Genomic DNA, 18808 nt, shown 5'->3' with positions numbered 1-18808 from the left:
ATGGTGTGTAATTTAAATCGCGAATAATATAACTTTCAATGCATACGCTGTCTTGTAGATCGAACGAGATCTACCACTTAACCTTGGGTGATAATATACTTTTTGTATGTATAAAATTTTTAAACTGCTGCCTGCGTAACATCGTAGGGGTAGGAGTGATTTTTTATCGCCCGATAAAGTATCAGTATATAGTAAAGTATCAAGATATATTTTTCCTTGATAAAAACTAGTCTTTGGTACTGTGCTTAGGTAGGATCTATCAATAGAATTTTTAAGTTCGTAGGGTAAAAAACGGGATAATTGTACATCTAGTTTTTAGGTAATTACAATTTTTAAAAATTTTAAGTGATTGCGATGTTTAAGTTTGCGGCGAACAAGTTAGTGACTTTTGTCCCAAAATGTCTCTAAAAAGTTTCTATTAAATTTAAATTTCTTTACTAATTAATCAGTACGTTGAAGTTACCACAATAAAGAAAAGAAAAAAAAGCGTCCAAGTATCGAAAACGTCACTGTCATATCTGCTGACAGAATTATTTTGCAGTCAAAAGATAACAAACACGTACCTACGAAGTACCTCTTGAGATTGTTTTAAAATACATCCAAACATTTAATTTACATCCAGTGTGTGTGAAAAATATATTACCATGGCTTCAATACCCTTAATGATGGCGCAGGATGACTGTGAACTTGGAGGAAAGGAAACCATCGAGGTAAACATTTCTGTTGTTGAGAAATTTTTGTGAATGTAACACGTTACGTAGTATGGCCTTCATTATTTACCTTATCTCGGTCAATATTGGCAGTAGCAAGAAGCAATAGATTGTTAATTCGCCGTGAAGACTAATTGTCTAAGCAGCTTATTAATGTTTGTTTATGAGCAAAATGTTTTCAGGTTTATTTTAAAAATACTTTATGAAATTGTATAAAATGTTATTGGGATTCCCATCGATTGATTTCATTATATGCGTAATTGTTTATCTTTTTTCTTTTTAATTTCAATTATATCAGCAATAGGGTTTTTGACATGTCTATTTTTTATCATTGAAGATAAGATATAATCTAAATATAATCTAATCACGTCTATATCCCTTGCTGGGTAGACAGAGCCAACAGTCTTTTAAAGACTGATAGGCCACGTTCAGCTATTTGGCTTTAAGATAGAAATGAGATTCAAATAGTGACAAGTTGCAAGCCCATCACCTAAAAGTAGAATCCCAAGTTTATAAGCGTACCCCTTAGTCGCCTTTTACGACATCCATGGGAGAGAGATGGAGTGGTCCTATTCTTTTTTCTATTGGTGCCGGGAACCACATGGCACACGAAGATAAGATAGAGAGTATACATTTAGTTAAACAGAGGAGTAAACCTAAATAACATGGTGATTGTTACACAGGTGTATCACCAAATATTAACTAGTCCAATACACTTGGTGTTAAGTAGGAACACAACCTTAAAACTTTTGCAATATGTTAATAACTTAATTCTTTGTACATCATGTGATCTTTTTGAAATGCTTTTCTCAATGGAGTCCAATTTCTGGGGCTAAAAACTAAGGAAGGTATTGAAAATTTACTGTAAGGAGAGAGACAGAGAGAAATGTAAGCATAAAATAACTAAGAACTTTTTAATCATCAGTTTCTTAAATGGTAACAATGGTAGGACAGGCTTTGACAAAAGTACCTTGATCAAATTGGGTATCTTATTGTTATAAGTTTTGGTAAAAGTTTAAACCAATGAGCTTGTATGTTTCCAACATTGATAAACCTCGATGATGCAAAAAGTATGCAGGGATTGTGGTAAGTGGAAAGATAAAAGGGAACTAAGGGAAGGTACCGTGTGGTTCCCGGCACCAATACAAAAAAGAATAGGACCACTCCATCTCTTTCCCATGGATGTCGTAAAAGGCGACTAAGGGATAGGCTTACAAACTTGAGATTCTTTTTTTAGGCGATAGGCTAGCAACTTGTCACTATTCGAATCTCAATTCTATCTTAAAGCCAAATAGCTGAACGTGGCCTATCAGTCCGCTCGGGACTGTTGGCTCTGTCTACCCCGCAAGGGATATAGACGTGATTATATGTATGTATGTATGTATAAAAGGGAAAGCGGCAATCCTTCCTGGATATAATACTGCTTAACACTGTCTTTACTTGTAATTTGTATGGCCACTTTTTGTAACTCTTTTCTATGGAAGCAATCACAGTTTTAGTAACAAGTTGTGTTGACGACGTCAATCATCTTGTATTATGTTTTGTAAATTAATTTCTTTTACAGGATGATTTTGCATATCGCAACAATGTGATGAATGCCGACAGAGAGATACGTCTGGCGTTCGTCCGCAAAGTCTACGGCTTGCTGACGGTACAACTCCTTGCAACTGTGGCCATTTCCGGCATGTTCCTACTTGTGAAGCCGGTGCAGGGGTTCATTCATGAGAAGTAAGTTTGAGCCTCTTTAGTCCTGGTAATGTCCTCATCCCTCAGGGAAAAAATTGACCATGATCCTGGATTGGTTAAGCAAAGGGAAGACCTTCCACCAGGCTTGGTATGATGCCTGGGGAACTGGGGCAACCACATTGGTCTGATTCACTAGTTGCCAATGATATCCACTGAAAATTTAATCTTTTCCATATCTGTCAACCATATATACAGTAACATCTATTTAAAAATTTTGCGTTTATTAAAAGAACAACTACTAGCACCAGTATACAAAAGATTAAAGCTAAATTCGCCTTTCTGTTTTATACATATGTACTTGAATTATATTTTTAACATTATTCCAGCACCTGGATGATAGGACTGGCGTTTATCCTGAGCATGGTGATCCTGATTGCCCTCATATTCAAACGACGGGACTCCCCCGCTAACTTGTATCTGCTTGCCGCATTTGTAAGTAAATTTTTTCTTGTATGATTCAGCGGGATTAACCGCAGTTCAGTATGATACTGTAGTAGCAGTCATAAGGAAAAAAACCTATTAATGACATAAATAATTTCCTCCGTTTTTTCAACATATTCCATTATTTCTTCGCTCCTAATAGTTGCAGCGTGATGTTAAATAGCCTAAAGCCTTCCTCGATAAATGGTCTATTCAACACAAAAATAATTTTCAATTCGAACCAGTAGTTTCTGAGATTAGCGCGTTCAAACAAACAAACTCTTCAGCTTTTTAATGTTAGTAGGTATAGATGAAACACAAAGCAACTAAATTAAAAACGTTATTAACATAATCGCAAGACTTGTTTTTAAAAACTAACATAATTTCCAGACGGTGGTTCAAGCATACACAGTGGGTGTCATAGTATCGTTCTACAACACGGCCGTGGTGTTGCAAGCCCTGGTTCTCACATTCGCTGTGGTGTTCGCTCTCACTTTGTACACATTTAACACTAAACGGGACTTCTCTTTTGTTGGATATGGGTGAGTGTCAACTGGTCTTAGTTTAGTTTAACCATTTTTATCAGTGTAAATATTTTTACATACATATAGTCACGTCTAACCTTGCGGGGTAGACAGAGCCAACAGTTTTGAAGATTGAAAGAGCTATATGGCTCAATGATAGCATTGTATTTTAAATAGTGACAGGTTGCTAGAAAATCGGCTACAAGAAGAATTCCGAGTTTGTAAGCCTATCCCTCAAGTCGCCTTTAACGACAGCGGTTTTATTACATAAATCCACTTAAGTACACAATATTATTGGCCATTACTCCAGGATTATGTACTTTGGCGGAAACCGTACTTTTTTTTCGAAAGAACCATACAAGGCTAACATCAAAAGCCTGGTAAGTTCCATAGAGGAAACTTACTTCGAGGCCATCCTTTTCAATAAATCCTTGTAATTTTTCCCCATTTTTATACGTTGCCTGCATTTTAACTTAATAATTTCAGATTGGTGGCGGGACTCTCCGTGCTGCTCATTGGTGGTTTCCTTCAGATCTTCATCCAGAGCTCAGCCCTCGAGATGGCCCTGGCTTTCTCCGGAGCGATCCTCTTCAGCTTCTTCCTAATATTTGATACCCAGATGATGATGACGACGCTATCCCCCGAAGAATATATTCTGGCCACAATTAATCTATATTTGGATATTATAAATCTGTTCCTGCATATACTCAGGATTTTGAACGAGATGAATAAGTAAAAGATTGTTGTATCTTAGAATCAATCTTGGAATGTTTGCTCTATGATTTATATTTATTAAATTTATGAGATTGTGTTGTATTATAAAATCATACACCAAAATTGTAAGTAAATAGCCTGTTTATACATATTTAGTGGCGAAGTAATTAAGTTAAATTTAAGTCCTCGATCATTAAGGGTGCATTAAGGGTTTAAGTAATACAGTCTGAAGATCTTAAGTATTTTTCTATGTATTTCACTAAATGGCAATTTAGTTAAGGCCACGCCCACCAAGGTGCGAAAGGGGTGGTTACTTATTTGTAAAATACTTAGAAATGATTCTATTCTACTGATCCACTTATGCACTTAATTGGTAACTTGCGACTAAGGAACGATTATATGAACGTTTCTAATACCTAATTAAGTTGAAATTTAAACTTCGTCTTAATACGTATAAACAGGTATAAGCATACAATTTTTATTTGTTCTAACATTGTATTGCACAGTTATGATTCCAAGGTTGACATTTGCGTCTTACAATCTGCAAAATTAAAAGTAATTTTTTGAAGACTTTAAAACTCCGTGCTGGATAACATTTTGTATCGGTCGCTGGTGATCAAAGAGTTTCTGATATGTGCTTCACCCGGGTGGAGTACAGGTTGAATTTATATTAGCATTATTGCACTTGGATAGAATATTAGGACCTATTTTAAGACTAGAATAGGGGGTCACAACACTACTAAATTACACTATTAAAGATTAAGTAGGGAGTCGAGAAAGGTGCGCTGTTAGAGATTAAACTCTCTAACAGCGTACTCGGAAAATGATTCGGCGATGACAACCGGAAGGTTGATAGGGCCCTGGGTATAGTAGTGGGATAGTTCATCTGGATGCACTACAAAATGTATGTTATCCACATAGATTACGATTATAACATCTGCCTGGCTGCAATAATCGGAGCTGGGTGAAGTCTCTTTTTGATACAACTGCACGAACTCGCGACGGGCGCGAATTTATCTAGCGTCGAGTGTTATTTTTTACGAATCAGTATTGTTATTAGGCCTCCTTTTTTAAATTGTAGTAATATGACTGTTCTTTTTTTTCTATTTGAAGAACTGTTTTTTTAATAACAATTTTTTTAACTTTACAAATTTATTTTTCCCGGCATTTAAAACTTCAGAACTTATTTTTTTATCCGAAAGTGAAAATATGGTAAATACAAAAAATTTACTTATACTGGCCATTAATAGATCAAATTTCTTTTTATCTATATCGAAAAATACTTTTATTTTGAAATTAATAAAATAGCCCCACATTCCATGTTTATTAAACTTTTCCTAGACACACTTTTTTTTTGTAAATATGTAAAGCTAAAATGGCTGTGAGCAAAATTATATTTTTTCATTGACAAATAATATTTTTGTCACAACTTAATCATTGATTTGTAAATGTATTATAAACTGAATAATTAATCCACAGATAAAGTTAGAATTCAACAGAAATTTTATTTGTAATTTTATGAATTTAGATTTTATTTTTAGCACAAAATGTGTATTGTTGACTTGTGAAATATATGTAATATGTACCTATATAAAGTTGTGTTTTTTGGCGTGTTGTCGATACGAACATTTTAACCCCTTCTACCTTTTTTTTCCGCAATTTAAAGCCATAAGTCGGTAAGCCGCAATCCGTCCTGACCTTTCTGGAGAAGAGCTTGAGGAGATCGTACAGTCAACAATACATCATGTTGACCAAATTTCATCAATCTAATATGACATGCAGATAGTGATGATAGTTAAAAGTATTTTAAGACTTTTGGTAAAATTAAAGCATCCGCCTTTAGAATAGTTATTGTGGTTTGAATAAAAAAAAATGAGATTGCTATAGCAACATATATTTAACATCTACGAGTTACAAAGGTCATAATCAGCTAAAACTTATTTACAATTACGAGTGGCAATATACAATGAAAGTGATTATTTATAATGAACGATATATCACATCACATCCTCTGAATACCTACATATAGCATTAGGTACCACTTTTATAAGTTACTTAAACGGACGTTAAATTTTTGTATGTCGCGAAAATATTTTAACGCAACAAATCGCGCACGATCTGTACTGTCCGCTATTGCATTACTTTTGTGAGTGCACTACATGTTGTTGATGATGAATGTTTTTGGATTTTAAGTTTAGTGTACTTGTAATAGGACGTTATTTTTATTTAGTTTTCTTTTGGTTTGATTCGGCGGTAGATGGGCGACTTATAAATGTGGTACTGGACTAGTTAAATTGGCGACAATCCTAATTCAATGCATAGTGTATTTCAGATACTCTTATACGACACAGGGTTTAGTTAAATCCATTGACATATTTTTAGGTTGAGTAGGTATGTATAGTGGGCCACATAGAAAAGTGTACCAACTTCGTATCGTAGAGGTGTGGTAGGTGATGTACTTTCTCTGTGGCTTACTGTACTTATCGACTATTTATTCAATGATAGAATACTATGGTTTTTTTTTAAAATGCTGGAATTAAGAAAACATAAATGAAATAGGTCTGATAGATGGAAACAAATTTTGATATGTAAAGTGAAAAATAGCGAGGATTTAAAAAAAGTTAAAATAAAACTTTCATTTTAGTTAATAAATATTAGGCATACATACCGTTAAGTACAGACTATTTCAGTATTATTCTGGACATTGTCCGCTTTGATTGGGTTTGATAAAACATTACATTTTTAGATGACTTATTATGCATCAATTTTAAATCATTTATTATATGTGAATCATACTTTGTTGTGTATCCCGTTTTAAAGGATCCTAAAAATATTCTGAAGGAGATCGAGCTATGATTTTGAAAACCAATAAATAATTTTTTTTTCAATAACTCGAAATTCCCCATACAAATCAGTTCAGAATTTAAATATTACAGATTCAAAATATTACATAAAAACAGATACAAAAAAAAAGAAGCATTTATCACACACACGCAATGTTAAAAATCTCAACAAATTCTGCTGAAATTTGACGCACATTTAATGAAAAATTTGAACAGGATTGAATCATTTTTTTTTTTCACTAGCTATTTAATTCCATGTAGGTACCAAGACCATTCCATAATCATAGATAATTTTAGAACGATACTCTTGAAAATTGAATTAAAACTGAATACTTTTTGATGACACAGATTTCTGTCACACGGAAAGATTCATAGACACGGGTGATTTCTTTATAAAACCGTGTTCATACATTCTGCAGAAATAGTTTTCAACTTATTACAAAATCCTTGCGATAACCTTATATCACGTCACGTGTTAGTGAATATGAACATAACATATAATCACGTCTGTATCCCTTGCGGGGTAGACAGAGCCATCAAAAGACTGAAAGGCTACGTTCAGCTGTTCGACTAAATGATAGAATTGAGATTCAAATAGTGACACGTTGCTTTAGCCCATCATCTAAGAAGAATCCCAACTTTCTAAAGCTTATCCCTTAATCGCCTTTTACGACATTCATGGGGAACGAGATGGAGTGGTCCTATAATTTTGTTTTTATTAGTGTCGGGAACTTTATTTCATTTGCAACATTGTAAGTTCACGTATCTCTGCACTCTCATTAAACTGCTCCACATACATACATACATACTTATAATGCAATCACAATTATACCTATTACAACATTCTCACGAACACCTTATATCATGTGGCACCAGTGAAGATGTCTTCCAAACTCTGCGTTTCCATAACAACGGGCGTGTCAGAGTCATTCGGTATCCCTCCACTCGTCTCGTGCACCTCCATATGCACACTCAGATAGAACGGGTCTGAGAACTGTTGGTTGCACTCTTTACATCGCAACGTATCTTGTTCAGGTGTTACTTCTAGTTTAGGCCTGAAAAAGATAGATAAATTAGTTGATTTGTTAATCTTCGACAAACATCAACAAACAAACAAAACAGTGCCGTGTGGTTCCCGGCACCATAAGAAAAAAATAATAGGACCATCACGTCCATATGTCTTGCGGGGTAGACAGAGCCAACAGTCTTGAAAAGACTGAATGGCCACATTCAGCTATTTGTCTTAATGATAGAATTGAGACTCAAACAGTGACAGGTTGCTAGCCCATCGCCTAAAAAAGAATCCCAAGTTTGTAAGCCTATCCCTTAGTCGCCTTTTACGACATCCATGGGAAAGAGATGGAGTGATCCTATTCTTTTTCGTATTGGTGCCGGGAACCACACGGCAATTTTATGTTATTCAATAAAATAATGATTATTGACACACCTTTTAACATCATCCAATGTCTTATGTTTAACAGTCGTCCCGTTCGACTTCAAACATTCCAGTCTGTGCGTGGCGAGCGACGAGAACGTGTCAAATTTCTCGTTGCAGCCGTAACATGTGTATTGGTTGTGACACGTCTCGTGAACTATCAGGTCTGTGGGGGTGGCGAAACCTGTCAAAACCATACAAATATTAGTAACTGTCCCTATTTGAATCTCAGTTCTATCATCGAGCCGAACGAAAGTTGAATGTGGCCTGTCACGGTCTTTCAAGACTGCTTGCTTTGTCTACCTGGCAATGTATTTAGACGTTATTATATGATTATTAATATATATTATTAAATAACTTCTGTAAAAAGAGAAATGCTTCCGATTTATATCCTGTTTTTGTAAAGACGGTGTAATTTCTTAAACCTTCTCCTAAGTGTAACCTTTCTGTAAACCGTATCAAAATCGGTCCAGCGGAACGCGATATAAATGCGAACAAACATACATAGATACCGTCAAACTGAGAACCACCTCTTTTTTGAAGGCACGAATTGGCTTCTGTTGGTCTATATATACATATATATAGCGGGGGAACCTAACTCGTTTTGAATATCTCGATGTTTTTCCTCACCGTAAAAGCATTGGTTAGTATTCAAACTAGCATGTGCATACATAACTACGAAAATAGTTATTGGTACATGATCGAGGTGGGATTTGAACCTGTGCCTTTATGCGCGTCACCCATTTTAACCACCAACGCTCTCTATACAGGCAGTAGGTATGGATAAATATATTACTTACTCCGTCTACATGTGGTGCAGTTGTGAACCTTTGACACTTTCTTGGGTGACGGGGAGTTTTCTGACTTCCGTTTAACAGACTTGTACGAATGTTGAGCTATGACGTGCGACTGAAATTGTAAAAACATTTCTTTTTTAATAATAATAGATTTGAGTGCGTTTGGCTTAAATGTGCCTGGCAGTAATCAAGATAAGGCCTAAGGTCCTTTTCGCACTAGCCTTGAAAAAAAAATGGAGACGCGGGTAGGGAATTCCAAATCCCAGCTGTTTACACGATATAAAAGATTTGGCGAATCGTAAGGTGGGGATATCGACCATGTACGGGTTAAATCCCTGCCCACGCCACGTCGTCCGATATTTGAAATTATAAAAAAAAATACATACTTGAACATAAGAACGAGAAAGTAGCAAATGGCAATTTCAGAACAGTCAAGACCAAAGCAGATAAGGATAAATAGCTTAAAGGTGACATCTATTTAGAGAAAATTTTGGAAGAAGCTAACATGTTAAACACAAAAGAGTGCCATAATGTAACCTTCAATTCGGAGACTATTTGGCAAAAGGGCAGGTCACAAATAACCCAAACTGATGAGCTCGCATGAAGAGTTATGAATTTTGATAAAGCGAAAGAAGTATGCAGGGATTGTGGTAAGTGGAAAAATTGTAGTCTCATTTACTACTCCGGGAAAGAGGCTTGATTTTATGTTTGTTAGTAAAAATGAATTGGGTTAGGTTAGGAGCATGAACACACCTAAAACAAATATTCAACAAACCTTCAATCCGGACACACTGTTGAATGCTCTAGCACAAAGCATGCATTCTAGGGGCAGGTCGGTGGGGGACTCGGATTCCTCTCCCTCACTCAAGGGTTCCTCCTTGATAATTATACCGAAATCCTGGAAATATAAATAAATATATAAACAGAAAATGTACACAGATTGAGTTAGCCTCCAAGTAAGTTCGAGAATTATTTTACGAGATACTAACCGAAAATTATATATTTTATAATAAACACTTATACAGATAAACATTCAAGACCCAGGCCAATCTGAAAAGTGTGTTTCTTATTGGTGTCCGGGATTCCAATCCAGGTCATAAACAAGCGCATGCACTACCGCTGCACCATAGACATCGCCAAATTTATTATGACAAAAAATCAATTGGTTAGTTTATTATATAATGAACTAGCAATAGGTGTTATTGATTTGAAACATCAGACTGAAACGGTGTAAATAAGATCCCACAGCTGCCTATGAATATGAATGTTAATGTAAGATTTCAAAACACCCTCACAATATTTATTCTATAATTACACAACAGCTGAACTGCCCTTACAGTACTTTCGCGATTTTTGGGTCTGTCTTTCGCGTGTTGGATAAAAATGCGATGTATGTTGGTAGAGGGTGGACTAAACAACCCAAAAAACTAAAGACTAAAGAAAATAACTATCTTGTTTCTAAAATTTTCATCTGAAATTAAGAAGGAACTTCTAATAGTGGAGTATGTATGAGAAGATTAATGAGTGCAGAGGAAGCGAGAGAGATCTGTAGGGATCATAGCGAGTGGAAATCTATAGTCTCTGTCTACCCAATTTGAAACAGGAGTTTGTATGTATGTTTGTAAGATGCAAAATGTGCATTAAATTGCTTGTATACTTACATCTTCTTGAAGCTCATCATTACCATTGGTGAGTGTGCCATTTCTGACTTCGCTTGCATCAAGATGTATTGACCCTGGAAATAATTTGAAATGAAAATAAATATTATGTTTCATTTGAAAAACTATTTAAAATATACCAACATTTATGATAATTTTTTTATTGTTATATTGAATATTTATTTATTTAAAGAAATTTATATTTTTTATATATACATACATACATATGGTCACGTCTATATCCCTTGCGGGGTAGACAGAGCCAACAGTCTTGAAAAGACTGAATGGCCACATTCAGCTATTTAGCTTAATGTAATGGAGTGGTCTTATTCTTTTTTGTATTGGTGCCGAGAACATCACTCGATTTAACAACAAACTCAAAAGTGTCGAAATCAATTGGCTTTGGTTGGTTTAGCTTGTATCCCATACAATGATTCACTCTACATAGTGTTACACCCACTCTATATAACGACACAATTGAGTAATAAAAAGTAACTTTAAGTTGCTAAAATTAGGAAAAACTGTGCACCTGTGTACGTTTTTATGTCGCTTTATTATCCTAGCCTAACAACTCTATTGTTGGCATCATTCATACGGAGCTTTTTAAGAAATTTGTTCTTTTGTTTACAAATTGGGATTGCTTGCACGTGGAGACCATGACTAATAAGTAGGAGTCATGGATTACAACGTTATCATATTCTTAGTTGCTCACAAACTTTAAAACTGTAAACATGGCTAGTAAAAGAAAATCGATTCTTTTTATGCACAAAACTAACTAACACTAGGAAATAAACATTTTGTTTTTCTAATTCAGTTTTTCATCTTACCATTGACAGCAGAAATTTGTATTGTCTGTGGAATGATTTCTTCAGGTTCAATTTTGATTTCAAAATCAAGATAATTCTCGTCCACACCGTTAGTATTGCCATATTCCTCATCAGATAAAACCTCTTGCTTCACTTCAATATTCATTGTACTTCCATACCCATTTATGTTGGTGATTTGTATCGGTTTAGGCCAAATTTTATCTGAATCTGTATTTTGGTCAGGATACCTTTGTCTGAGTATTGCATCGTTGGTGTGAACGACAGTAGTGAAAATACAAGCCTCTCGAAGCTTCTGGTGGCACATGTTGCATATTACTTTGGAATGTATATCAGTATCTTCAACCTGAAAAAATGCAAATATAATTTGAACTTATAACTATTTTAAGTTATAATTATATATTTTTTTTCAAAAAGTTTCTAAAACAATGACCTAACCCTACCTAAATATACAAGAATTTTAATAATTCTCGAAGGATTATACAAGTGCATTCCTTGTGGGAATTATTTTATTTCTTTAGTTATGATGTAGGTTAATAAACAATAAACATACCTTTATATTAGCGATTTTGGCCAAATCTTCAGCTATGGTAGCCTCCATACCATCCCATGGAGGCGTCCAAGCTTGGAATATATTTACTAAGCTATTGTCAACCTCGGTCTCAAATATTTGTAGACAAGCGCGGCATTCAATCTTACAATCTTCATTTCTTGAACACATAGTATCGGTTTGTTTTTCATTATCCATCTTCTTCTTATTTCTAAATCAATATAAAAAAAAAAACTAATTAAAGTTCTAAAACACAGGACCTAGACATTTTAGTTAATAATTTAATTTTCTGTATAGAAATCATGTAAATTTAAAAATTGAATTGATGTTTAGATTACAGCAACAGCAAACTCGGAGCAAAAATCATGCAAAAAAACCGATGTCCGATGAAATGATTTGAACTATGACGTTGACATTAGTGTAGTGACATTATGAATGTTCATGAAGAATCTATTTGTGAGATAGAGATTTAGATTAGGTAAAAAAAAATCTTTTATTATTTTATAGATTATCACCACTTGGCAATCAGACTATAATTATATTAAATCACGTATAGAAATATCTAGATTAAAGTAAAATAAAAATGTCTCACCATTTGTGTGAAAACAGACAGCGAAGCGAGCCCCTGAGGAAGGCCGAGCGAGGTGAGGAGGCGACTTTGGGGCGACGATCTGCTCTACCTTGTCTTTGATCATAGTCTTTGATTTTTGACAGCATTGGGCTGCTTTAGGCGATTTTTAAGGTGTTAGGGCAACACTAACACTAAGTATATACCTACTTTTATATATGTTAAGTATAGTACAGTACCTATATTATTGATTACGTACTTACCAACTTTTATATTTATCGTAATTCCTAAGAATTACCCCCTATATAAAATAACAAGGCTTGCAATAGTCTTTATTTTTATAACATGCTAAATAATAATATTGTAGTACTGGACTAACCACGGAATCTCGACGCCATGAATGGAAGTGGCGTCTTAATTTAGTTCTCGATTCTCGAAATCAGAAAGGATTTATTATGATAATAAACCATCAAAGGGCTATAATAGTAAGCAATAGCGATAACACTACATAGTTTTATCAAGACTTATATTTTTGAATCGTCACTCTGTTATTTAAAGTTACCCAAACTCACTGAAAATGTACCTTTATATATCAAGATGGCATAGAGTTACGTAGAGGGTTACTTGACATGCGGTTTACCGTACATACATACGTTGTCACTGCCGACAAATTGTAACAGATAAGGAATTGAACATCGGAAGGCACCTTTCAGTAGGTACTAGAACAGAAGCTAGTCAAATAGGTCTATGATCTAGTTTTTACTACGTGGTGCCTTACACATCACATAATCCTTTGTTACATATGTATGGTGTAATGGTGCACACCGAGAAGAGACGCAATTGATGTATAACCCTCATTTCATAAATCGACTCAGAATGTACTGTGAATGACTGTCGTGAAAATGTTTGGACGACTGGCTATCAACATGTAACTTTTCGTGATTCTTAATTTTGCCAGTAAAGGCCTTGCGTCACCTTCTAATCATATGTCTAAAGTCCCTGCCGTGATAATTAAAAAAAAAGTGACGTTTTTATAAGCATTATGTTTCTCCTTTTAGATTTCACGAGTCTATACACCCCGGATTTTTGAGAGGCTTGCGTGGGGATATAAATCCAACACGTAGAGGCCCTTTAGAGAAGTTGATGCTATGTTGTTCTCTTGCCAAAACCCGTTCCCGGGCATATCAATAAATGATATGTCCATGAACAGGTCTCGGCAGGAGGTGGAGCTATTACAAAATAAGGAAAAGGATTATGGGTTATGGAGTTGACGTTTGGATGGATTTAAACTGGGGTATTGCTGGAGAAGTTCGGACACCTGCCATAATCATGAATACGTGACTATTATGTGGCAGGTGGTGACTCGCCACTCACTAAATGGGCCCCTGTAATCAGTCACCATGATTGGCAACAAAGGGGCAACATCGGCGTGGGTGGCTAAGGATGTCGAGAGGTGAGACTGCGGGGCGTGAAATCGTGGTGATTCAGTCAGGCACCCCCGGCGTTATGACATTTTACACTTCCATCCTTCGAGCGTTTAGCTCTCGCGACTCCACTCTGACCCTCATCGGTTTCCACCTCGACCTTGGCGAAGGAAGATCGGAGGCGAGGAACAGGGGCCTCCCCTGGGAGCACTCAGATCCGTGGGGTCGCTACTCCCCAACAGCTCGCCACAAGCTGCCCTGCGGAGACTGACTGCACTGGGAAGGTGACCCAGGGGGCGATGGGGTCGTCACGTCCCTACGCCTTTTTATTATTTAACATTCGACAATCGACATCGAAATCACAAAACATCTCGCCGGACATAAAATTCAAAAATACGAGTAGAGCTCCGTGCAGAAACGAATGTCGTTTGAAAAATAAATCTGCCTAGTGATTTAATTACACGGGATAAGTACATTATTGCAAACTCGATCGTTGAGCAGCGCCACTGGCGACTGGCGACTGGCAGCTGATCGAATAACAGTCTGTTAGACGATGTTAACTCGATTCCAACCTTTCCAACACTGCTGATGAACGTTGCAGCGTCACGAATTCACCTGTTAATATTTGATTTTTCTGATGCAGTTGGAAAGAAGGTCGGGGTATAAGTATTTAATTTATACAGAGTGGGCGCGGTGGCTTTTAATAGCTTAGTTTTACTACCTAACTAGCTTATGCATGCGACTTCCTGACATAAAATCCCGTTCCAAAAATACTTTTTAGTGCCCCTTAAAGTGCAAATAGGCCAGTTTTAGCTGTTTATGTCCAGTAGTTTTGACTGTGTGATGTCAGTTAGTAAAGGAAGAACTTGGGTTTCATTGGTCTTCATTACCATTTTCGATGGAGAGAGGATGGGTGAGGAAACCTGAACCTGAAATACAGGCAACTGGATGATCCAATACATATGGGTTAAGTTCCTCTGCAAATCCAGGGTTAGTCGGGAGACGCTTTGTGTAAAAATCTGACTTGCCTAATCCAAGATCGTGGACAAAGGCACAGGATAATTAAAGAGTATTAGCGAGGATGCAACCGGTACTCACATCAGGAGAATGATAATATATCAAGAAAGGAGATAGAGCGAGTTCCTAAGTGGCAGGAACCACACTGCTCAGTACTTAAAAACTTTAAATGCACTTTTTTTTTTAAATAAAGCCTGCTAATGCGCAGCAGAGGTCGTAAAACCCGGTAATCACCATTCGACCTTTCGCCAGCTCCCGATCACAGTAAACTTTTACTGCTAGTAAAAATAATATTCGCACGGCTGAATCGATATACGTAAAAGCTGAGTACATTGAGACAGTAACTGGGTCCAGTGGTACTGGATTTGAGTATTAAGAGTTTGGAACACGTCATCGTGATGAATACCCGACAAGAGGATGAGGAGAAGAGCACATATGAATTGATTTTGGAAAAGGAGGTTCTTTATTCGACTTGTATGTTTATGTATACAAGACACAACATAGTCTGTGCCAGTGTCAGCTGATTTAGGTACTTCCTGCACAGATTGTAAAAGTCATGAATTAAGGGAAAGGCTTATAAACTTGGTATTAATTTTTTTGTGGCGGTTTCTATAATTGAATAGAAACTTTAGGGAGCTTAAAAATTTAATTGCGTTCAAAGGTGTTTTGTATATGTGTCACACAACATAAATTAATTGTATTTGTGATTGCAACGAGAACACTAAATCAATGTGAAACACTTTAAGTATCTGTCAAATGAACTGTTCCTTTTTCCAGTCGATGTATTAAAGGTACTTCAGTAGAGTCTACGTGCTTGGTACCGGTTTTGAAAAAGGTCACAAACACACCTGTTTATAGCGTTTTGAAAATCAAAGAATGAATTATCAAAGATAGTAAAAAAATTTTTGTTTGTCAAATTGTCACAATAATTAACCTATTTCAAAATAATATCCATTTTGAAATAGGTTAATCAAGGCAGTCATGTCATGGGTTATTTGAGCGACAAAAAATGCATAGCCGCAGGTTGTTAACTGAGATTTGATAAAAGAGATAAAGTAGATACATACTTGGGGCAACTGGAAACACTAGAGATAAAAACGTGGGAATATGGAGACTCTTTGTGAGTGCCTCCGTTTGCCAAAGCTAGTTTTCCTAAACGTTTATCAAATCTAGTAAAAAAAGTTACATCGCAACTTCTCGTCGACCCGGCCACCGTTAACCGTAAATTTGGTTCAGCAAATTGGGCAGCGGGCTATTTCGCAAGTCATAAGCGGCAGCGGATTTAAACGATGGCACTTTAAAAAGAGTCCTGCCCTATTTTGCACGAACGTTGACAAAGCATATGTGTCATCATCTCTCTCTTTCTGTTACTCTGGTTAACCTCAAAGACAAAAAGAGAAAGGAGATAAGTATGCCTTGACAACGTTAGTGAATGTGTGCTTTATCGTAAGTAATAATTATGTGACTGTGCTTAACATTATCAATTATACTGGCTATATGTAATTGCATAAAACTATTCGATGCATATAACGATGAAGATTTATGTAAGTATTAGAAAAAAACACAATACATATTGTGAAGCAGAAATGCTATCGGCAATATACCTACTATAATACGGGAACCAGAGACAGAGATTTTCAAGAGTGCTTTGTTATTAAAATGGCTACGTATAATTTTCTATGACTTCTCTCAGAGTACCTAATTTAAAGAAATAACAAGTGGAGGAAATTAGACTTGTCGTGGTAGTCGGACACATTACCTTTCTCATGCAAGCGGAAGATAATTGTTACCAAACGCTCTTACCTATGGATTGCACCGAAAGCGTAGATATTCAAGGCGCCATTGTCGCGAGCGACGCCTTCTCAAGAAATTTAATTAGAATACCCGCGAAAATTTCGGCCATAAAGATGTTCGAGATAAAAGAGTTTCGGAGAATGGGACAGGATGGGGATTTCTTGTATTCAAATTAAGGATTTTATTAAAACCTTAAATCAATACTTAAAAAGACGACGATTATGTAGGTCACCCGGGCTGCCATTTTAATGTATAGTGATTTGGCATACATAACAGACCAAATTAAATAATATTATGGAGCATTTAATTTACACTTACTGCATCAATAAAAAAAGCATCCATAGCGTGTATCGTGTCCGTTTTTAGCACTTTGGGGTAAGTTTTCTCCATCTTTCCATGAAAAATAGTATTGTAAAACTGGAAAATAGTGTAACTACTCTGCTCTCGTAGCATGGCAGCGATAGTTTTTCGCGCGATAAAAACGGCGTCGCGCGTGCCATACTACGAGGCAGGTTGTTTTAATTTAACTAAAGTAAACCAATAGACTTTATTGGGTGCACCTGCTCCATCGGAATTAACTCGAAGTGCTTCGTTTTCTAATTAAATTTGCATTTATATTGAGCTAGAGATGCGAAACATAGATCTTACGATAGCTGTTCAAAAGTAAGTACTCAATTTGCAAATGTTATTTCTATTGCTTTTCCCAGTGCGATGTTAATGTCTTATTAGTTATTATTGCTTTTTATTTTAATGCTAGTTATTCACAGGGTTATTTTAATAACATTATGTACCTTGAAGAATAGACCCTGATTAAATCGGAGACGGTCTGGCGACAAATCAGGATAAGAGTATTTTACTTGCATACACAGAGTTAGGAATGTGGATGAAGTATGTAGAGATCGTGGCAAGAGGAAAGATGCAGGCTCTACTTATGTAAGGAGGGCAGAGACTACATAGGTATTGTTTCACTTGCAACGATTACTAGACAAGCTTCATAAAGCTTACAACAAAAACAGCAATACGGCTTTTAGTCGAAGAGACCGCAACCCATGTCATCATGAGACTCCTCGGGTTCTTCTTCTTTCTTTTCTTCCTTGGTGGCGCTGCTCCCACGCCGGATCCGATGTTAGTGATGAGCTCCCTCATGTTCCCACCCTCCAGGGCTTTAGCGAACAGACCGGACCTGTACGGCTTGACGTCACCAGCAGCCGCCTTCAGGGTGGTCGAGATTTTCTCAACAGTATCCGCTACATCGTCATCAACAAGGATGAGAGCAGAGTAAACGCTAATTCAGCCTTTGATGTCATTTTTTATTAAAATATTACTGTATAACAGGTATTATCTATTGCTTCGCTTCATTGCTTATTAAACCTAATCTAACCATATCATACCTACCCTTTTCTGTTTAGTAAGATTTGAAAAGCTTGTATTTTTAGAGGATAAATAAAAACTTGGAAATATACAAGGAGAGGTAAATGGGAACGTTGAAATGCGAAGGCCAAGACAAACGTTTCCTTTTTTTTCTCAATTAATATTTTCTTGATATAATAACTCCTTCCTTTTGGCTAAAGTCTCACTCTGGAGGCCCGGGGTACCCCTTTGACCATTGATCGTGGATTGGGCGAGTCAGGTCAGGAGTCAGGAAGCGACTGCCATCTGACCTCCGCAAATTTTGCAGGGGAACCTAAACCGTATTGGATCATGATGAAACATCCAGATGCCTGCATGTGCAGGTTTCCTCGCGATGTGTTTCCTTCACCGTAAGAGCATCGGTTAATGTTTAA

The 18808-nt window shown here is 36.3% G+C and overlaps 2 protein-coding genes and 1 pseudogene across 2 annotated transcripts; 1 reads left to right on the top strand and 2 right to left on the bottom strand.

The window, feature by feature from the left end:
* The first annotated feature begins 629 nt into the window (after window positions 1–629).
* On the top strand, window positions 630–5671 carry LOC106139321 (protein lifeguard 4). The gene is made up of 5 exons (XM_013340745.2): window positions 630–710; window positions 2275–2438; window positions 2783–2888; window positions 3267–3418; window positions 3887–5671. The coding sequence occupies exons 1-5, from the start codon at window positions 645–647 to the stop codon at window positions 4134–4136; spliced, it is 738 nt and encodes a 245-aa protein (XP_013196199.1). The 5' UTR covers window positions 630–644; the 3' UTR covers window positions 4137–5671.
* Window positions 5672–6006: 335 nt separating this feature from the next.
* On the bottom strand, window positions 6007–12947 carry LOC106139322 (serendipity locus protein delta). Its single transcript, XM_013340748.2, has 8 exons — window positions 12814–12947; window positions 12225–12432; window positions 11675–12017; window positions 10851–10924; window positions 9965–10087; window positions 9193–9301; window positions 8405–8576; window positions 6007–8012 (listed from the first exon to the last, which is right to left on the bottom strand). Exons 2-8 carry the CDS (start codon window positions 12417–12419, stop codon window positions 7820–7822), a joined length of 1209 nt encoding a protein of 402 aa, XP_013196202.2. The 5' UTR covers window positions 12420–12432; window positions 12814–12947; the 3' UTR covers window positions 6007–7819.
* Window positions 12948–18051: 5104 nt separating this feature from the next.
* On the bottom strand, window positions 18052–18331 carry LOC132904368 (large ribosomal subunit protein P1-like; annotated as a pseudogene).
* Between the last annotated feature and the right edge of the window lie 477 nt (window positions 18332–18808).

Source organism: Amyelois transitella, chromosome 4 (assembly GCF_032362555.1).
Source record: "Amyelois transitella isolate CPQ chromosome 4, ilAmyTran1.1, whole genome shotgun sequence".
NCBI lineage: Eukaryota > Metazoa > Arthropoda > Insecta > Lepidoptera > Pyralidae > Amyelois > Amyelois transitella.
Note: the sequence above shows the minus strand (reverse complement) of the source record. Positions and strands in the feature narration are given on the sequence as shown.

Excerpts from the sequence above, each read along its gene's own strand:
- LOC106139322 (XM_013340748.2), bottom strand. The coding sequence starts at position 12,419 with ATGGATAATGAAAAACAAACCGATACTATGTGTTCAAGAAATGAAGAT. Across the intron at positions 12,018-12,224 it reads CCAAAATCGCTAATATAAAG|GTTGAAGATACTGATATACA; the intron begins GTATGTTTATTG and ends GCATTTTTTCAG. Across the intron at positions 9,302-9,964 it reads ACAGTGTGTCCGGATTGAAG|TCGCACGTCATAGCTCAACA; the intron begins GTTTGTTGAATA and ends TTACAATTTCAG.
- LOC106139321 (XM_013340745.2), top strand. The coding sequence starts at position 645 with ATGGCTTCAATACCCTTAATGATGGCGCAGGATGACTGTGAACTTGGA. Across the intron at positions 711-2,274 it reads GAGGAAAGGAAACCATCGAG|GATGATTTTGCATATCGCAA; the intron begins GTAAACATTTCT and ends TTTCTTTTACAG. Across the intron at positions 2,439-2,782 it reads CAGGGGTTCATTCATGAGAA|CACCTGGATGATAGGACTGG; the intron begins GTAAGTTTGAGC and ends ACATTATTCCAG.